General features: G+C 40.1%; 2 protein-coding genes across 6 annotated transcripts in view; one reads left to right on the top strand and one right to left on the bottom strand.

The window, feature by feature from the left end:
* Nucleotides 1–2,287: 2,287 nt before the first annotated feature.
* LOC122881368 (ubiquitin-like protein 7) lies at nucleotides 2,288–9,031 on the bottom strand. 3 transcript variants are annotated; one of them, XM_044207608.1, is made up of 11 exons: nucleotides 8,889–9,031; nucleotides 8,192–8,372; nucleotides 7,959–8,078; nucleotides 7,776–7,861; nucleotides 6,307–6,391; nucleotides 6,172–6,229; nucleotides 5,917–6,050; nucleotides 5,480–5,529; nucleotides 5,201–5,377; nucleotides 4,886–4,999; nucleotides 2,288–3,265 (listed from the first exon to the last, which is right to left on the bottom strand). In XM_044207608.1, exons 1-11 carry the CDS (start codon nucleotides 8,889–8,891, stop codon nucleotides 3,125–3,127), a joined length of 1,149 nt encoding a protein of 382 aa, XP_044063543.1. In that variant the 5' UTR covers nucleotides 8,892–9,031; the 3' UTR covers nucleotides 2,288–3,124. The 3 variants fall into 3 exon arrangements, with proteins under 3 accessions (XP_044063543.1, XP_044063633.1, XP_044063446.1); XM_044207698.1 differs by having other exon boundaries at nucleotides 8,192–8,368; nucleotides 8,889–8,993; XM_044207511.1 differs by lacking the exon at nucleotides 8,889–9,031 and adding an exon at nucleotides 8,651–8,880.
* A 748-nt stretch (nucleotides 9,032–9,779) lies between these two features.
* Nucleotides 9,780–17,055, top strand: part of cd276 (CD276 molecule) — a 67,126-nt gene continuing 59,850 nt past the window's right edge. For 2 of the 3 annotated variants that reach the window (XM_044207889.1, XM_044207804.1), the window contains exons 1-2: nucleotides 9,781–10,050; nucleotides 15,970–16,065. In XM_044207889.1, the coding sequence (XP_044063824.1) occupies nucleotides 16,020–16,065 (46 nt within the window). In that variant the 5' untranslated portion in view covers nucleotides 9,781–10,050; nucleotides 15,970–16,019. Of the gene's footprint in view, nucleotides 10,051–15,969; nucleotides 16,066–17,055 lie in introns of all 3 variants that reach the window. The other variant, XM_044207973.1, reaches the window with a different exon arrangement.

Raw genomic sequence — 17,055 nt, 5'->3', positions numbered from 1 at the left:
ATCCACAACTTCAGACACAACAAGGAGTGAAGTTTCTATTTTAAGTTTCCATTCTAACTCCCAGTGGTTTGTGCATGATCTTTGCCTCTCCCTCTGCTGCAGCTCTGTTCTCCTCCAGAGAAGCTCCATCAAGGGTTAAAGCACCTGGGATGAAATGCATCAAAGAAGCTTTTGTGGACAGAAAGAGTGTTGAAAAAGAAGAGGGGAAGAATAAAAGCATTGGCTTGAAAGCGATGAATGGGCCACAAGGGGATAAAATGGCCTTGTGTCCATCAGAAGCTCATTTCATATTCCGCTCAGTCACGCCAGGCAGAAAGCAATCTCAGGTAACAGACCTTATGTTAATAACACGTGGGTTGCCTCCTTTCAGAAAGACAAAAGCGGATGGAGGGCATTATACCAACTCAATCCTTTCCTCCTCCTCTGGCACGTCGGAGGATTTCATCTGGAGAGAATAGTGTTGGTATTGTTCTACTTCTCTGTGAAGGCTTGATTAGAGGAGCTTTTATATCATTTCAAAAGGTCTGGCATTGATGATTTCTGTTGGCTTAACATATTGCCTATAATGACATGGTGCAAAACCTTGCTCATTACCTGAATCCCAGGTCACTGTGGGAGTAATTGGGCAGATTTGTGCCAGCTTCAAAGCTCCAGGCTTGATTCATTAGCAAGGCATCTTTCCAGTTGTTTAAGCCATTTCCTGTTCCTGCTCAGACGGGGTTTTTCACAGATATGCATCCACCACAGTGTCATTGTGGTAACATTTAAAACATGAAAAGAACACAGAGAGAAAGTCTATCAAACTCTTGAAGAATAATGTGACTCTTCACAGCTATTGAAAACCTCTTTGGTCACGGGTTGAAGTGCAGTGTAGGCACCCTGTGATAACTGTGGCAAAGCCCAATGATTCAAGTGGTAGAATAGACAGAGAAAGAGAAATAACAGCTTGTTTCCCATTATTTCTGCTCCCTATGAGATCTTCAAAGTTGGTCATTCACTTGTGATGGCGAGTGCCACCAGTGAGTACAATACAGCCCCCATTAAAGAAAAATAACTAGATTCTGCTCTCTCTCTCTCTCTCTCTCTCCCTCCCTCCCTCTCTCTCTCTCTCACGTGTTGGATTTGCTGTCATGACAACATCATCTTTATTTCTAGATTTTTGGTGGAATAAATATACTCTTAAAATGCTTTTGGAATAACCAGGACTTACACTGATGAAGAGGTGATGAAAGAGTCAACAGGTGCAAACAATACCGCTCAGTTCATATAGTGTATTGTAGTTCAGTTCTCTTTTGACAGACGGGTGGATATAGAGGATTTAATGTCAGGCATAGTCCTAAGAGATTATATGTAGTCAGTACTACTCTGGCAGTTGACAACAAAAGGGACCTAAATATGGTGTGTAATAGCAGCTTTTCTTTACCATATGGGACAGCATTTCGCACACCATCGAGTGTCTCCATGACAACTTCACATGATTTTCCACAGTAAATTGTTGAGAATATCTCGAAAGCTGCAGTTATGAAGCTTGTGATGGTAGTCTATGCATTAAAAACAGTACACAGACACAATACACTACACTGTATGTATGCTGCAACACCTACCACATCTGACTTCACAGCTTGCAAGCAACAGAAGTGCATAAAAACAACAAGACATAGAAATCAATGCAAAACTGTTCTACAATACTCCTGCTTGGATTAAAATTCCACTATTTCATCTGGGAAAGCACAACAGTCTCCTTTTTAATTTGCTAGAAAGGCAATGACACTTTCATTCACTATTGTTTTGTTGACGCTATGACACTGTTTCCTTCAGCACAATGGATATGCTTTATTTTTTAAAATACCCTTGGAGGCAGTTGGAGGTGGAAATTGCCCGCAGGTGTGCATGCATATAAAATGGTAATGGGGACAGACGGACACAAAGCGCTGTTTGGGTGCTGTGCTCATGAAAGGGCAATCCACTGATTGAGCTGTCACATTCACAGACGCAGTAATAAAACTAAGCAGGGCAATTACTGTAGATGGAGAACGGTAGGTAGCAGAGGGGGGCACGCAATATGTCCTCCCCTAAAATACCCTGATGGGAGACGAGACAAAGCAAATGTAGCCCTCTGTAATAAGGCTGGGGGGGAAAGAGGGAGCTAATGGTTACAATGCTTAGACAAGCACAGCAACATCTCAGTGTATGTGAATAAAACTATCACCTTATCTGTGCAACTTCCTTTTTTATGTTACTGGCTGTCTAAGCATGTTGCCTCCTTTGAAAAAAGAAAGCCCACAACTACAAATAAAACATTTATCAAACACCGTTCAACAGAGGGCAGATCAAGAACGTGATGTTAAATTTAGGAAAGGAAGAAAAAGCAAATAAACGAGCAGTATGTCTGCTAGGATGACTTAGGATGATCAGACATGTCTGGATAGAAATAAACTACTGCATTGCCATCTAGTGTACACATAGGGGAATTACACAGGCTGAGAAAACAATGTAAATGCAGAATGGTATGTTGGAGCACTATATGAGGCGCACATTTTAATACTGCAACCCAATACTTATGATTATATATGCTTGTGTGATTAAGAAGCAAACAAACAAGAAAAATTAAATCTTACGATTGCACACCAGCATTTTTACAGAGTTCAATAGAGAATATAGACTGACTAGACAAATGCAATATGTTTACAGTCAATGTTACATATTTATTAAGAGGAAGACAGGCTCAGGAGTTGATGTTGATGATGGTTAAATTTATTTAAAATGTAAGTCTGGAGCGCCTTGGTAGCCAAATGCCACATGGTCGCAAAAGTGACCTTTGTTGCATGTCATACCCCTCTCTCTCCCCCGTTTCCTGTCTACCTCTTCACCTGTCACGATCAAATAAAGGCAAAAATATAATCCACATAAATTCTAGTCTAGTCACATCAATAATAAAAGGCTGTCATTTCCTTTGTGGAGCTCAGTTGAAATGGTACTGTATATAAATGGGGAAAATAGGGTAATAATACAAAAATCTATATACTGTATGACTAAAGCCATAATTTATCATTTCTGGGCAGTAGGATGACAAGCCTTTTCCTGCTCTCTCCTCTATAAAAGCCTTTGTCCATGGGGTCTGGGCTCAGAGTCCTGGGCCTCCAGCAAATATGAGCTCCAGGGCAGCCTGAATGTCACCATCTGTGGCCTGCAGCACCCTCAGCATCAGCTCCTCATCCTGGATCCCCATGTCCCTGAGCTGCTGCATCTGGGACTGCCAGCGGCCCTGGCAAAACAAAAACACATTCACTGAATAACTCTTTTACCCGAAGACCAACCAAAATCACCAGCGTCTAAAGCATCAATAATTTCACTCCTGCAGGGTTCCTACTCTTCTAGAGATCATTTCCCAGGATATTTTCAGGGATGATCTAGCTGGTATGCCAGACAGGGATTGCTCCATACACTAATGTGTTCCTCTCTGTGGAAGTCTGATTTAAAAGACGTGAAGTGGCTAAAAGACAAGTGTTATAGAAACATATCAGTATATGGGCATAACCTTTAGATGTTTTAATGTTACTACTTTTACTACTATCTCCTCTTACTGTTGTTTTTTTTTTTAAATTTCTTGCCTTGTTTTAGCCCTTTTAAAGCCCTTTGTGCTCTATGCTTGGGAAGTGCTATTAATAACATTTATCATTATCATTAATTTATAACCTGAATCCCTTTTTCTTATGAACCATATTAACCATTGCTGCCTGAACACCAATAACTGAAAAGCCTGAACATCAATAACACAAATAGTAACCTACAATTTTGCCTACTGACAAATCTAAACTGAACGTTACATACCTAAATGTACGATTCAAACTTAGTCGAGTTTGCTAGTATTATTAACTAAATTAGATTAAATTAAATTAAATAAATACTGTGAGCTAGTATTTAGCCGGTGTTTGACTCAAAAACAGTTGGGCTCTCATTCATTGTGTTGACCCCGGCTTCCCATTCATTATTATCCAACTCTCTCAATAATGTCCAACATGCATTTGAAACCATTGCTCCTTGCCAGAGTTCAATCACAAACCTTAAACCTTTGCAGGCAAAAAAAGCTAGCAAGCACGTCAACTTTAGCAACTGAACAAAACATGCTAACCAATTTCACATTATTCAACCATTTAAAATAAGTTGGGAGGAAAGCAAGTTTATCAATAAACCTAATACTAACTACCTGAGTTACCAGCCAGCAGTGAATAATATTTACATTTCAAGGATAATATCACTGACATTATTCATTTTCGCCACATACGGTGGTGTGAAAAAGTGTTTGCCCCCTTCCTGAATTCTTATTTTTTTGCATGTTTGTCACACTTAAATGTTTCAGATCATCAAACAAATTTAAATATTAGTCAAAGATAACACAAGTAAACACAAAATGCAGTTTTTCACACCACTTTAAGTTGTGATGGCATCCAACCTGCATGTGCTATGTGATGTGACTTTCAGATGGCGATGTTATCCGTTTTGGGGAGCTCTGATAGATGGCCTAGTAGTTCATTCTCAGCTTAAGGAAAATAAGAGGATGTTTAAATAATTTTCCAGGACAACACAAGATTTTCCAGGACACTTTTTCTCTAATTTTCCATGTCTTTTCCATGACTGGAAAATTGGTCAACTGTTTTCCAGGTTTTCAAGGACACATGGGAACCCTGTCCTGCCTCGCTTTAGCTCTGCATAAACAACTTTACAGCTGCAGTGTACATCTGACACTGACACCACACAAATACAAATATTCTACCACCAAAGACAGGCCAATTACCATTTATTATTATATTATTTTATATTTCAAAGTACATTTCCTCCTATGAATTGAATATGTGGGATTTAGTCAGTGAGTTTATAGCCTCACCTGTAGAGCAGACATGTTGGAGGCTTGCAGAGCTTGCTGTAGAGCCTGGCTGAAGAGATCGTTGCTGACTGGAGTCCCTGCTGGCATAGGGGCTACACTACTGGAGGGGTCCGTCTAAATCAAAGACAGAATGACCGAAAAGAAAAACAAAAAGATAAATGTATTCATCCGCAGTGATGTAGCCAGGTTTTGTGGCAGAGATCATGTTTTTAATACATTGAAATGTCTTCAGTAAATTCTACATTGGTTCAGTAGTTTTTTTAGAAAAGAGTGCATGTGTCTGTACAGCCTTTTCCAAATGTAAATAAATTTCACCTGGCTTGAAGTTGTTGGAGTGACCGCGCTGCTGTCAGGAGTGCTGGCGAGGGCCAAAGCTGTTGCCAGCTCGCTCTGTGTTATTGGTCGAGGGCCTGTCGCTCCACTGTGGCTCAGAGACACTGGTCGCATTCCTGCTGAGCCTCCTGCTCTGTTGGAGGGACCTGCTGGGCTACCCTGTTACATACATTCAGACACACAGAAATACATTAAGGCTCCTAGCATCATCCTAGTTTTCCTGTTCCTGATATCTGATGAGTATCAAGCAGAGTGACTCACGGACTGGAAATCTTCCTCATCATCAGACATGCCCTCAAACATGAAGCCTCCTGCCAGATAAAAATACTTATTTGTACATTTGTAGTGACAACACAACAAAAGCTGATTAATAAAAATGCATCAAAAAAACAAAATTATAAAGGAAAGACAAGACCAAGAAGTAGGCAATAACGTATGTGAAACAAGTTATAGTACATAAAAAGATTGCTTGAAAACTATGTTCAAAATGCCTATGTATGCTCTATTTTTAAAGGGGAGACACTATACTGCAAGTAGTTGTGTCTTGCATTTTATCAAAATATTAAACTATTGTCTGCCTCATTTCAGTTGTTTCAATATCTGGAGCTTGTCAGCAGCAATTCTTTATAACTATTAGCGATCCTCTCCTGCTTGCCATAGCTTCTGCCTGTTTTTATTGCACCATCTTTCTTGCTCACCTGGCATATCACTGTAAGAACTAGCAGAAACATTGCGAGAAGAGCTGGCACTGGACTGAGTGGGCATACTGCCTGCCACGGAGTGCAGGACCAGGATGATGGCATTGACGAGGGCTGGGTGTGAACCGATCAATCTATGAAACACGCCAGAAAAGTACAGATGTGAATTTAAAGTACCTTTCACTTGTGTGTCTGTACTGTACTCACTTTTCATGCGTCATATCAGAGCCAATAACAAAGAAAAGCCACACTCACGCATCCAGCATGTTAGGGTCCGTGAACTGCACGAAGAGATCTTTGTCTTGGAGCACACCTGAACAGATGGAAATGTTAATATTTGTATATTTGCTTGGTACAGTAATAATGTTTATAAACCTCAGCAGGTCTTACCTAGGGCAACTGGGTCTGACCTAAGCCCTGGTGTAGCCACAATGATCTGATCCAGAGACTCTTTATTTGTCAGCATTTTATATACCTAAAAGAAAAACAGTAAGTCCCATTTGCAAATGTAGCAGCAGCAGTAGAAGAAACAGTAACCTAGTTGCTGTAGAATAATTGCAAGTAGCCAGTAATTGAACAATATGTTGGTAGTTACTGAAAAAGTAAGTACGAGTGCATGAGTACAATTTGCATTGTTATACTAAATCAATACTCACTCCGCAAATAAAATAGTTCCATGACAGATCAGAATGCACTATAGATTCTGTAGTCTAATGAGGATGGTTGTTTGAGTGCTGTTTTGTGATATAGAAGTCAACTGACCCCATCTGCTGCTGACAAGTATCTCCATCCACATATGTGCCAAAATCCATGGATCAATATCAGTATAAGTGAGTAGCTCATACCAGTCAGACAAATATGCCCATTCATATCTGAACTATCCCTTTATCACTCAAGCCAACATGCTGGTATTCTAAAAGTGATTGTGCCTAGTAGGTTTATGCCATGGAACGCTGCCAGCCCATAATAGCTAAACCTGTTCCTGTTGAGGATAATCTTTGACCAGCTCGTAGCTGCCCAGGGCCCTGTTCACACACAGCGCTGAAATGCATCTAGGGTGATCCAGTTAGAAGTAAACAGCTGTGGACACAGGCATGACTGCACCCAAGTGACAGTGGAGAATAATCTATTATCACCCAAGTCAAATAGTCCTCAGGTCAAGGATGCGCGTGTCCGAAAATTTGTAAAGTGCAAACACCCCAAAGCATTCCTGCAGTCTGCAGTGACGGACAAGCTAATCAACTGTGCACTGTCTGTGAGGCAGAAAGCTACCAAACACTACTGGATACGGTTTATTGCTTATGTCAAATAACTCAGACAAGGTTTGGCTTGAGGAGAGGATGAACTCTAAATCCCCACTTACCCTCTACTCTAGCTTTATGGCCAAGTGCAAATTTGTATTAAGCAACAGACACAGTTTTCCTACAGATATAATCAAATTAAAGCAGAAGTGAAATCTGATCACAAGAGGACAATCAGTTCAGATTTTGTGAAGCCAGGTCTGAATGTATCCGAATAGAAGACAATAAATCTACATAAGGCCGAAACCTATGCCCTTCACTTGTAACAGAGATATTGTGCCAAAGACTGTTCAAAAAAGCATCGAGTGAGAAATCCCATGAGCAGTGGATGGAAGACCAAACGTTGTGCTTCTTGATACTGAATAAATGACCCACAACAACTATTCAAGTATTCAGTATGTTTATTAATACACATTTTCTCCTTTTTTCTCAAAATCTAAGTACCTAAGTGGATCAAATGGAACATAATTTACACTCTATGGAGCATTGAAGGGAGAAGGGAGAGGGGTGTCACCATGGGTAGTGCTGTGCTTGCCGCTGTTTGTGTCGTCTACTCACCGAGTCTCTGTATGCAGAGTTGAGAGAGTGAAGAGCAGCATGAAACACCCTGAACTCCCTGGCTGCAGTTGCTCTGTTCACAGGCTCTAGAGAAGAAACACACATGTTCAGATTCAGACTTTCAGTTTCACTTACAGCACAGCTTAAACACAATTTCAATGCTTAAATGACAAACACACAGACCTGGACTGCTCTCTGGCTCTGGCCAAGTTTTTTTGAGGATGTGTAAGGTAGATCCAGGTTGAATCCCACAGGAATCCAGTGTTAGATCATCCTTAAGTTTCCGCCCACAGTGGACCAGCTCTGATACGAAACATGAACAGACACAGAACATTTTAAGGGCAAATAACACTGACATACATAGACAGCACAGCAACACACAGCCTTTATTTCAAACGCCACAGACTGTAGCAGACCTATTAGTTCAGGGTCAGGGATGGAGTCTGGGAGCTGTGCTGCAACAAGTTGTTTTAAAGTAGCGACTCTGTATCCTCCAGGTGACACATCCCCTGGCATCATCTCTGGGAAGTGGAAGATGGATTTGGGCTGATCCATCAGCTTCAAAGACAGTTGCCAGTCTGAAGAAGCCATCTCTACCTTTTACACAAACAGAACACAGCCTTAACATGGTGGCATGGACAGTAACTACACAAGCTACATTTAGTCAGTAAGCACTGGTGTCAACCTGGGGTTCGTAACGTTAGCTAATCGTAAAATTATATATTAGATTTTCACTATGCTTTCATTTCAAGATAGGTCAGAGAAAATCACTATCTTTGTCCAGTACCACATGTTACATGAAATAAACGTTAGACAAATAACACAGTGATTTCTTTAAAGGAGGGACTCGGGACAAAACGCATTATTAACGTTACCTTCATAACGTTATATCTTTTTGGTGGTTTTGACATGAAAAGGTACGTTAGCAAACCTGCTCAACCCCGGTGAGCTGCTTGGCATTTGCTAAAAAAAAAGCATGCCGATTTACTAAATTAAACGCGAGCTTTTCGTACAGTATGACTGGTTTATAACAATTCCTTTATATCAGCAAAAAAAAAGTCAAACAGAGACGCCACGTCAATTGTACTGTTTATCAAAGAATCGCACACTCACCATTTTATTGTTGACACTCGATTCACTTCCTGGTTTAGTCACGTGGTCTACGTTACGTTTACTTCCACTGTCAAAGCAAAGGAGCTTTTACTTCTCTGTGTCTTTCGCTGTGTTTTTAACCATTGGCAATCCTAAACTACCTCCCTTTCTCTCGCGCGTGCGCGCACACACACACCTCAAGACAAAGAAAAAATCGTTACGCCAATTTAAATCACTGCCCCGGCTTAAACATTGCATTATAGATGTCCAAATCACTACACTGTGCCCATATAGCTCTTTTGTTTTATCTACTTTTTGTCATGTACCGCACACCGCGGGTTCCCAATTGATTTTCCTGCTGCATATTCAAGATTTTCCAAAGATGTGTCATGTCTAGGGCAAAAGTGATTCCAGACAGTAGCTTATGGTCTGCACGTCTCATTTTAGGCCACGTCGATCACTAATCTAACTATAAGTGTAATTATCAGGCGAATCTCTGCTTATAAAGTATAGTCTATACGTGCAAATCCATGCCAATATAATGCAAGAGCATGGTTTAAAAAAGTTATCTCATATCCAACAACCGGTCCAAGATGGAATTAATCGAATAGCTGTATTAATCCACGCAAATGTTCCTATATAAATATGTAGGAGGCATATGCTTATTAAGGGATTTAATATAGGTTAACCTGTTTCATATAGGATACTGTATAGGCTGCAGTGATACGTTTAACGACCATATTATACGTCAGTATAACTTATGCGTTATAAAGATAAACAGAAATGGACAGTAAGAATCAAAACTTGCATTTATCGTACAGTATGCTGTAAGGAAATGAGGAAGATAACGGTGTGTTCACAAATGGTTAACCTGGGGGTCGGGACTCTCGAGACTGTTTTCCCCCCTCGGTATGACATCACTGCTGGACAAAGCAGCAAGGAGTGGTTTCTGTGAAGAGAAGCGTCCCAAATCAATGGAACATACTCACACACTCTGTAAAATCACCCTATAGCGGTATCCACAGTCAGAACAAACTGTTATCGCTTCAGGAGCAGTTCTAGTAGTGTTTTGTTGTAAAAGGAATGAACTACTCTGGAAAATAACATCGGCTGTGCTGGTCAGAGAAAAGAGTCACCGCCGCTGGATGGTTGCTGGTTTTTAAGTTTCGCCCCCCCTAACATGGTAAGCCCTAAGAAATTGTGTTTGAAAGCAGAGCACGAGCTAACAGACACATTATCAAATGTAGGCTAATGAAAAAGATAACTGTTAACTTTTATTTTCAAAGACGAGCAACAGCTGGCGGGGAGCAGGAGAACCCCGTGAACTCAGGGCAGAGTAACTGGTTCACGTATTTGGCTCTGTCCACTGGCATGTCTGGTAATTGTTTCTAGTTTTAGCAAGACAGAGGCCTGCTAAGCTATACAGTATACGGTTTCATAGATGCAGCTAATACCATTTATGAATGAAATGGACTGCGCCCCCATTTGACAAAAAGGCAACACTGCATCGCTGCATTTAATCAGTGTAACGCCAACTTCCATAACTCGAAAATGTATGGACTTATACTGTATATGTATAAGTTAAGAAAAAAAAATATAGTATTTTTTGTGTGTGGATGGAATGAACTGTATCAGGATAGGCTAGGTCACAGTGGTTCCCAACCTGAGGTTTGAGGCCCAACCAGGGGTCACAAGACAAATCTGAGGGGTCAATAGACTGTGAATTACTGGAAAATGTTACATCTGAAAATTATTCAAATAAATACAAATCACTCTTTGGTTGAACTGGTCACAGCTAGAGGACACATGCAACCTAGGAACGAGGGGTTGCAAGTCGACATTCCTTAGTTTTTAAGGGGTCACAAGCAAAAAAGACGGGGAACCACAAGGATAGGAAATGCTATGGGCTGCAGGGAGGATGTCGCCTGGCCTTATGCTGTCCTTATCACATGACAGTGCAGCTGTGCTCAGCTGCCAGGTACAGCTTCTTGTGGGATGTAGGAGGATGTAGTATTTTCCATTGTGACAACTTGTATAGGAAATTATTTCTGATATAGTGGCGATAATAATGATGTTATTTGACATTGTGCAAGATGCTCTACCATATTTTTTTTTGCCAGGGATGTGATGGCAGTTTGTGACAGTAGGCAGTTCATAGTATTATTTCATCTCCATATTTATGCACATAAACTGTACGTCAAGAGAAAGGTTACACTAAATTGGCTCCTGTGGCTTTACAAAAGCAGGATGTTGGAGTGCCCGTCACACCCACATGTACTGAGCCTATACACCTTCCTGGTCTTGAAAAGACACATATGCCCTACAGTTGTCACTACCTCACTTGCTAATTATCAGTCAGATAAAAATATACAGTCTAGTACTGCGCTCTCTTGCCTATTATTGGATTGCTGTATGTGACTAGTGTGGACTGTAAATTAGAGTTTCAGTAGTTATAAAGAAAGTTGGCAAGTAAAACTTTCACACGTCTGAGCCATAAAGATTTCTTGAAGTTTATGGAGCTTCTCTTTCTTCAGTTTGAGGAACTAATGTTTAATTTGACTGAGTAATGCACTAATTTACTTGACTACTATGGGGAACGTTTCCCTGCATGAAGTGAATCCAGTCATCCCTTAAGACGGCTTGCTAAATTCTCACCACTGCTGCCATATGGATTTGAAAGGCTTACTTTCCTCCCATGATGCGGCCCTTGATGGGACCAGTGTCTTCCAGGTTGGAAATGTCCCTATCGTCAAGGGTTGAATGGTTCCCAATGGTTTGAGGAGCTTGGCAATGATGCCAGCCATATTGCAATGAGACATCTGAGCCCAGAAGGTCAGCAGATCCATTATATTACTATAGTTTAAGAATGGCCTTGTCATCTAGGAGAGGAGTCGACTCAAGCGCAGTAGTGTCAGTAAAAAGACAAACTGTTAGAGAACCACTGTCACAGATTTCTCGAAAGAATACTGCGATGGTACAGTACAATGAGCATGACGAAACTGTAAATCTTAATGTTCTATGATGCTTCAAGAATCATTTGTCTTTCCTTTGACCTCAGTAAGAAGCTTAATAATCCTTAGCGCAGTGTCAAAATGAAATACACTGGTGATTATGGCTCAGAAGCTGCCGACCAATCACTAAAAGAAATTCAAGACATTCAGACTGTCATACAGACCATTTTTTCCCCATTTTAATGGCCTTCATTTAAGAGAGCACCCCTATTAGTTACTTCTATGAACATCATTGAAATCTGAATAAAGAGCTAGCAATATGATATAGCTTTTTTTCAAAATACAACCTTCTACAGTTAAAATGTGTTGTATCATTTTTTAAGTTGAGACGGGAAGCGTGGTCAGCTTGTTTTGATCTCTGACACGGTATCGTTAAAGTTGAATTGTAAAAAGAAAGGAAGAAAAAAGCATTTACACGCTGGCATGGGGTCAGTTAAGTACTTGAGTCATTCAGTAAAAAACCCTTTGATGGCTGCCTGGTGTCTGCACTACAGAGTCAGACTGTGGTTTTGGTGTGTTGGCATATTTCAGTTCAGGCTATCCTTAGGAAAACTTACAGATATATTTACAGAAATCCTTCCTTTTTGGAAAGGATGGCTGTGATATGTGTCTGGTCTTTTCTACAGTGAATATTCCCATTTTTGAATGTCTGTGCAGTGAATAACCCATATTCTGTGCCTCTGAGGGTAAATATCTTGGGAAATTCAGATAGCGTTACAAGCGTCTCTTTTGAGTTGGTCTCTGGCAGGCTAATGCATTCTGAAAGTCCAGAGAGCAAGTGGTGAGTGTGCTGTTATGGAAACTCTGTGATGAAGCTGCACCCCTGCCCACATCCTCTCTGCTGAAGCCATAAATGGAGTCTCATGGAAAAAAGTTTGGCTAAGCCATGAGATGGAGCTACAGCTGACAGCAATATTGAAATAATTCATACCAAAACATAACGACTGATCTGTTAGCTGCCTTCCCCAATTTATATGTAAATCCATATGTCCAAAACATATAAAAACAAAGTTTGCTGAACTTTTAATTGTAGATCTGTGTAGCCATTTAGCCACTCAAACAAAAGGTTTCACTTATGTTGGTTGGTGGGGCATTACAGCATCTAGCCACACCCTGATGTTTAGAGTTCATCAAAGTTGTGAAGCACCCACATGGTTACTGTAAAAACACACCACTCATGGGGTAAGAAGTGGAATACGTGGATAAAAAACGCTTTTCCCTCTGATTTGAAAACACTGGATGTTAAAAAGAAAGACAGCGTGGATATGGAAAACTGAGCTTTTGTAATGTAGCTGCAATGCTTAGATACTAACTTGTATTGCCAACCACACAATACAGGGGTGGTTTTTATTATTTTCCGTTTTTGTTCTCAAACAACTACATTTAACAATGTCAATGGTCATAAGTGCAGTTGTCTAACAACAGAAACAGAAAAAATGTATTGTGTAATCACAATGATTAAAGGGGTGAAAATGGAACGTTATGTTGCTGAACTAAACAGGTTAGTTAATTTTCCTGCCTTAAAGATACTGTATGCTTAGCTTTACTTTCCCATTTCTTTATTATGACCCTGGTTGTTGTTGGCCCCTATGAGTAGTTATAGTATTTGAAAACTTCTGACTTTGGTGACTCCCTCGCTGAGAGCAAAGTGCCCCTACACACACACATAGGCCTGTCACGATAAGTTCTTTTGTTGGACGATAATGTTGTCCCTGGAAAAATTGTGATATACGATATCAATGTCATTTTAAGATCATTTTATGCCACTGATATAATAATAATATAAAAGCATAATAATGCAAGTACACCCTTTCAAAGAGAAATGAACTTTTAAGCTGCCTGAGCACCACCCATGGTGAAACTCAGACACAGGGAGCAGACGATGAGAGCAAAACGTGTTTCAGACTCAGCATCTTATAATGTAGAGAAAACCCTGCTGTTTATTCTGACATCATGTTGGTTAAAATGTTGGTGACATTCTTATCCAAATAAACACGCATGTAAACACAACGGGCAATATCGTACAATATATGGACATGACCTCGATAATTTTTACTGGCCTCAATAAAATCGATAAAGTAATTATCGTGACAGGCCTGCACACACACCTAATCGGACTCGGGGACACTGGACGCTCTGATGAATGGGCTGAAAGCAACAGAATAATTTAAAAGATGCTGTAACATAAAATTCGTCAGATGAGCTTTTATCAACGATAATCAGTCCTCATCTAGCTCTCACTCACTCTCAGGGCACCGACACTTGCCTCCCGGGTATTTATAGGAAAAGAGGAATAGAGAGTACGAGCAGACAGGACCTGGATAAGAAGTGTAAAGAAACAGAAAGGAAGCAGGCCCATGTGACTTTTCCCTTATGTGCTAAGCAGTCATGTCATGCTAAATCAGTTATTGACAGGAAATCAAATGATGCATGAATGCTTGTTGCTCACATCCCTTTCTGCTTAAGGATGTGTCTCTTTGAAAAACTTCTGTTTGAAGCACGTTAAATTAACAAAACCCATTTCACGGTAACACCACACAGAGCACATGCAGTTTGATTTGCAAGGCAAATAAGCACAATACATCACAGTGCCATTCATGAACAGCAACATAATATAGCACATTCTATCACAATAAAGATATCTGGAGAAGATATCCAATGACTTTGACAGTAGTATATTTCTAGATATATTGTTTTTGTGGGGTTAATACTCTTTAATTAAGTAGAAATACCCCATTTGCTTCATATTAAAAATTTTGAGTATGTCTATTTTATAGGCCTAATAGACCCCCCCTCCTCTTCCTTTCTCTGTTTTTGTCTTCCTCTTTTTCCTTTTGTACTCTACACACTTGCACACAATACATACTGTTTATCCACCTATGCACAGTATGTGTCTCTCTTGCTTTGAGATGTTACCAAAAATCTGATATTCAAATCACAAGTTATGTTATGTAGTAATGTTAAAATGTTCCTACTTAGGTCAAGATTATTTTTGCTCAGAAATCTATGTGGAAAACATATGTAGCTATAGTCTACAGAATAGAAATGTTCTCTTGTTTTAAAACTCCAAACGTCCAAAACATGTTGTTGTTTTTATTGTTTACCCTGACAGAATATTACCCAAAGTATACAACAGTGTTTAAGATTGCTGAGAAACCAAATGCTACCCTCCAGGTTGGTTCCATTCACACATGAAAATCAACTTGCTTGAGCTAGGTAAACCATTAAAGTGACTTTTATTTTTAGTCAGTGGCCTTATTGTTTTGTTTTATCATAGTGTGATATAGACTAATTTGTTCATGTGGTCACGAGTCGCTCTGAATCTACCAAACATCTTTGCATTCATCCCAGAAGACATGCAACAAGCAAACATGGACGCTGTGAACCCAGTATGCTGAATTTGCTTTTCAGCTGCTGTTGTACTTTTTTTATAGCCTATCCAATTATTTATAATAGGTGACTGTAGAACAGTGACTTCATATCATTGAAAAAAGCGTACCTCCAGTTTTATCTAACATACAAATGCGAGTAGTTTTTGTCTCAACAAATACAGATACAAATAGTGACCTCTACCAATCTCTCTGAGATATATATCTCATAAATATTTCATGCATTGTAGAGTGGAAGTAGACAGATAGGGGATAGTTTTGTCTGTCTTTACTCATTCCTAAAGTAGTGTTTTCCCTCTGGAAAGTAGAGAGAATGACTTGGCTGTTTCCTGTCAACTTTGGAAGTCCCCATTTGTCATCACTGCTCCACTCTCTCTGAAAGAGAAAAGCCTTGAGCAGGCCAGAGAAAAGATTGAAATAGTCACCTTCAGACATACTTTCAGATAAGTGTCACAAACAAATTATTCTGGACCCTAAGATGGCCTATGCTTCATGAAATATGTTGGATTGTCTCATTGTCTCAAACTCCACCCACCTGAGAGACCAAGCAAGCTAAAACAAAGACATAGAAGACACCATTTTCTGTTTCTGTCATTTCTTAATCACCCTTCTATTCACACACCATATTTTGCTGTACTACTGTGTTCTGTGTTATTACAATCAATTCCTCCCCCTGAGATGTCTGTGTTTTTTTCCCTGCAGCGCTGTGTCTGAAGAAGTTGACCTGCGGTTCGAATCCACCCAGGAAGACCATGCTGTCCCTCCTGCTGCCCGCAATGCTGGCCGTCCAAACTATGGGTGGGTGTCACCCCTGCCTTTGCCCTGCCATTAGATCAGAGTCACCGCAGTGGGAAATGCCACTTTCTGTTAAACAATACGCCCTGCAGGGCCTATTAGTCTTCCCCCTTCAAAGGCTTCACTGGGCAAAACAACAGTTCAAATGAGGCTACTCCCAAAAAGTAATGTGCCAATAGTTGGAAAGTTATAAACCCTCCCTGTTTAAACTCTCATCCATCCAGAAGAGCTGACAAAGAACATACTCTTATTTATACCGACGTCCTGCCTCAGGGAGTAAAAAGACATTTTTCACAATAATTCCTTTAAGTTGAGTTTTTACAGGGTTACAACTCTATGATATGGGAGTGTGTCTTTTTTATATTTTTCTTATAATTCAGCTTGTAAAACAGAATAGCTTTGACCTTTTCCAGACAGGTGAGGAGTAGAGCTTGAGGCTAGGGTGAGGCCCTCGATGAAAAGTGCTAGAAGTGCAGTTTTTCTGCTGTGACTCAGGGAGTGTGGTGTGGAAGTCATCCTCTTATATTTATAACACTGGGAAGCACGGCGGTGGTTGATGTTGCAACTGAGGACTCATAACTCACGCACTCAAAAGTTTTACTTCAGTAGAAATGGTGCCCCCAAGAAAAACTTGTTTCATCATAAAAAAAAAGAGACAAATAGCCTTTGTGGGCTTGATAATGTCTCAAGACACGGTAAATAAAAGAAGGGAATTGGGCATGTCAAAAGAAGGGTCAACAGTGCATATATTTTAACACCACCCTTTTCCCAGTCATCTGTGTGGCTGACACATAATGTGAATTAAAATCTCATAGTGGATGATATTCCTTTATATTAATGTAGAGCCTGAAGAAGAAGGAGAAGGGCAGCTCTGAAAGATTTCTTCTGCATGCTAAAAGTGGGATCAGCATACTTTGGCGCCTCCACAAAGTTCACAAAGAACTTTTATCGTCCAAAACACCATCATTTAAAAAGAGCTATTTTTCGCCTTTT

This window comes from Siniperca chuatsi, linkage group LG1, assembly GCF_020085105.1.
Source record: "Siniperca chuatsi isolate FFG_IHB_CAS linkage group LG1, ASM2008510v1, whole genome shotgun sequence".
NCBI classification, from domain to species: domain Eukaryota; kingdom Metazoa; phylum Chordata; class Actinopteri; order Centrarchiformes; family Sinipercidae; genus Siniperca; species Siniperca chuatsi.
Note: the sequence above shows the minus strand (reverse complement) of the source record. Positions and strands in the feature narration are given on the sequence as shown.

Bases quoted from the DNA above. Each gene is read 5' to 3' on its own strand.
- LOC122881368 (XM_044207511.1), bottom strand. From the start codon at position 8,686: ATGTCAAAACCACCAAAAAGATATAACGTTATGAAG. The intron at 7,862-7,958 runs GTCTGTGTGTTT...TTTCTTCTCTAG, and splicing joins AGAGCCAGAGAGCAGTCCAG to AGCCTGTGAACAGAGCAACT. The intron at 5,530-5,916 runs GTGAGCAAGAAA...TTTATCTGGCAG, and splicing joins TTCTTACAGTGATATGCCAG to GAGGCTTCATGTTTGAGGGC.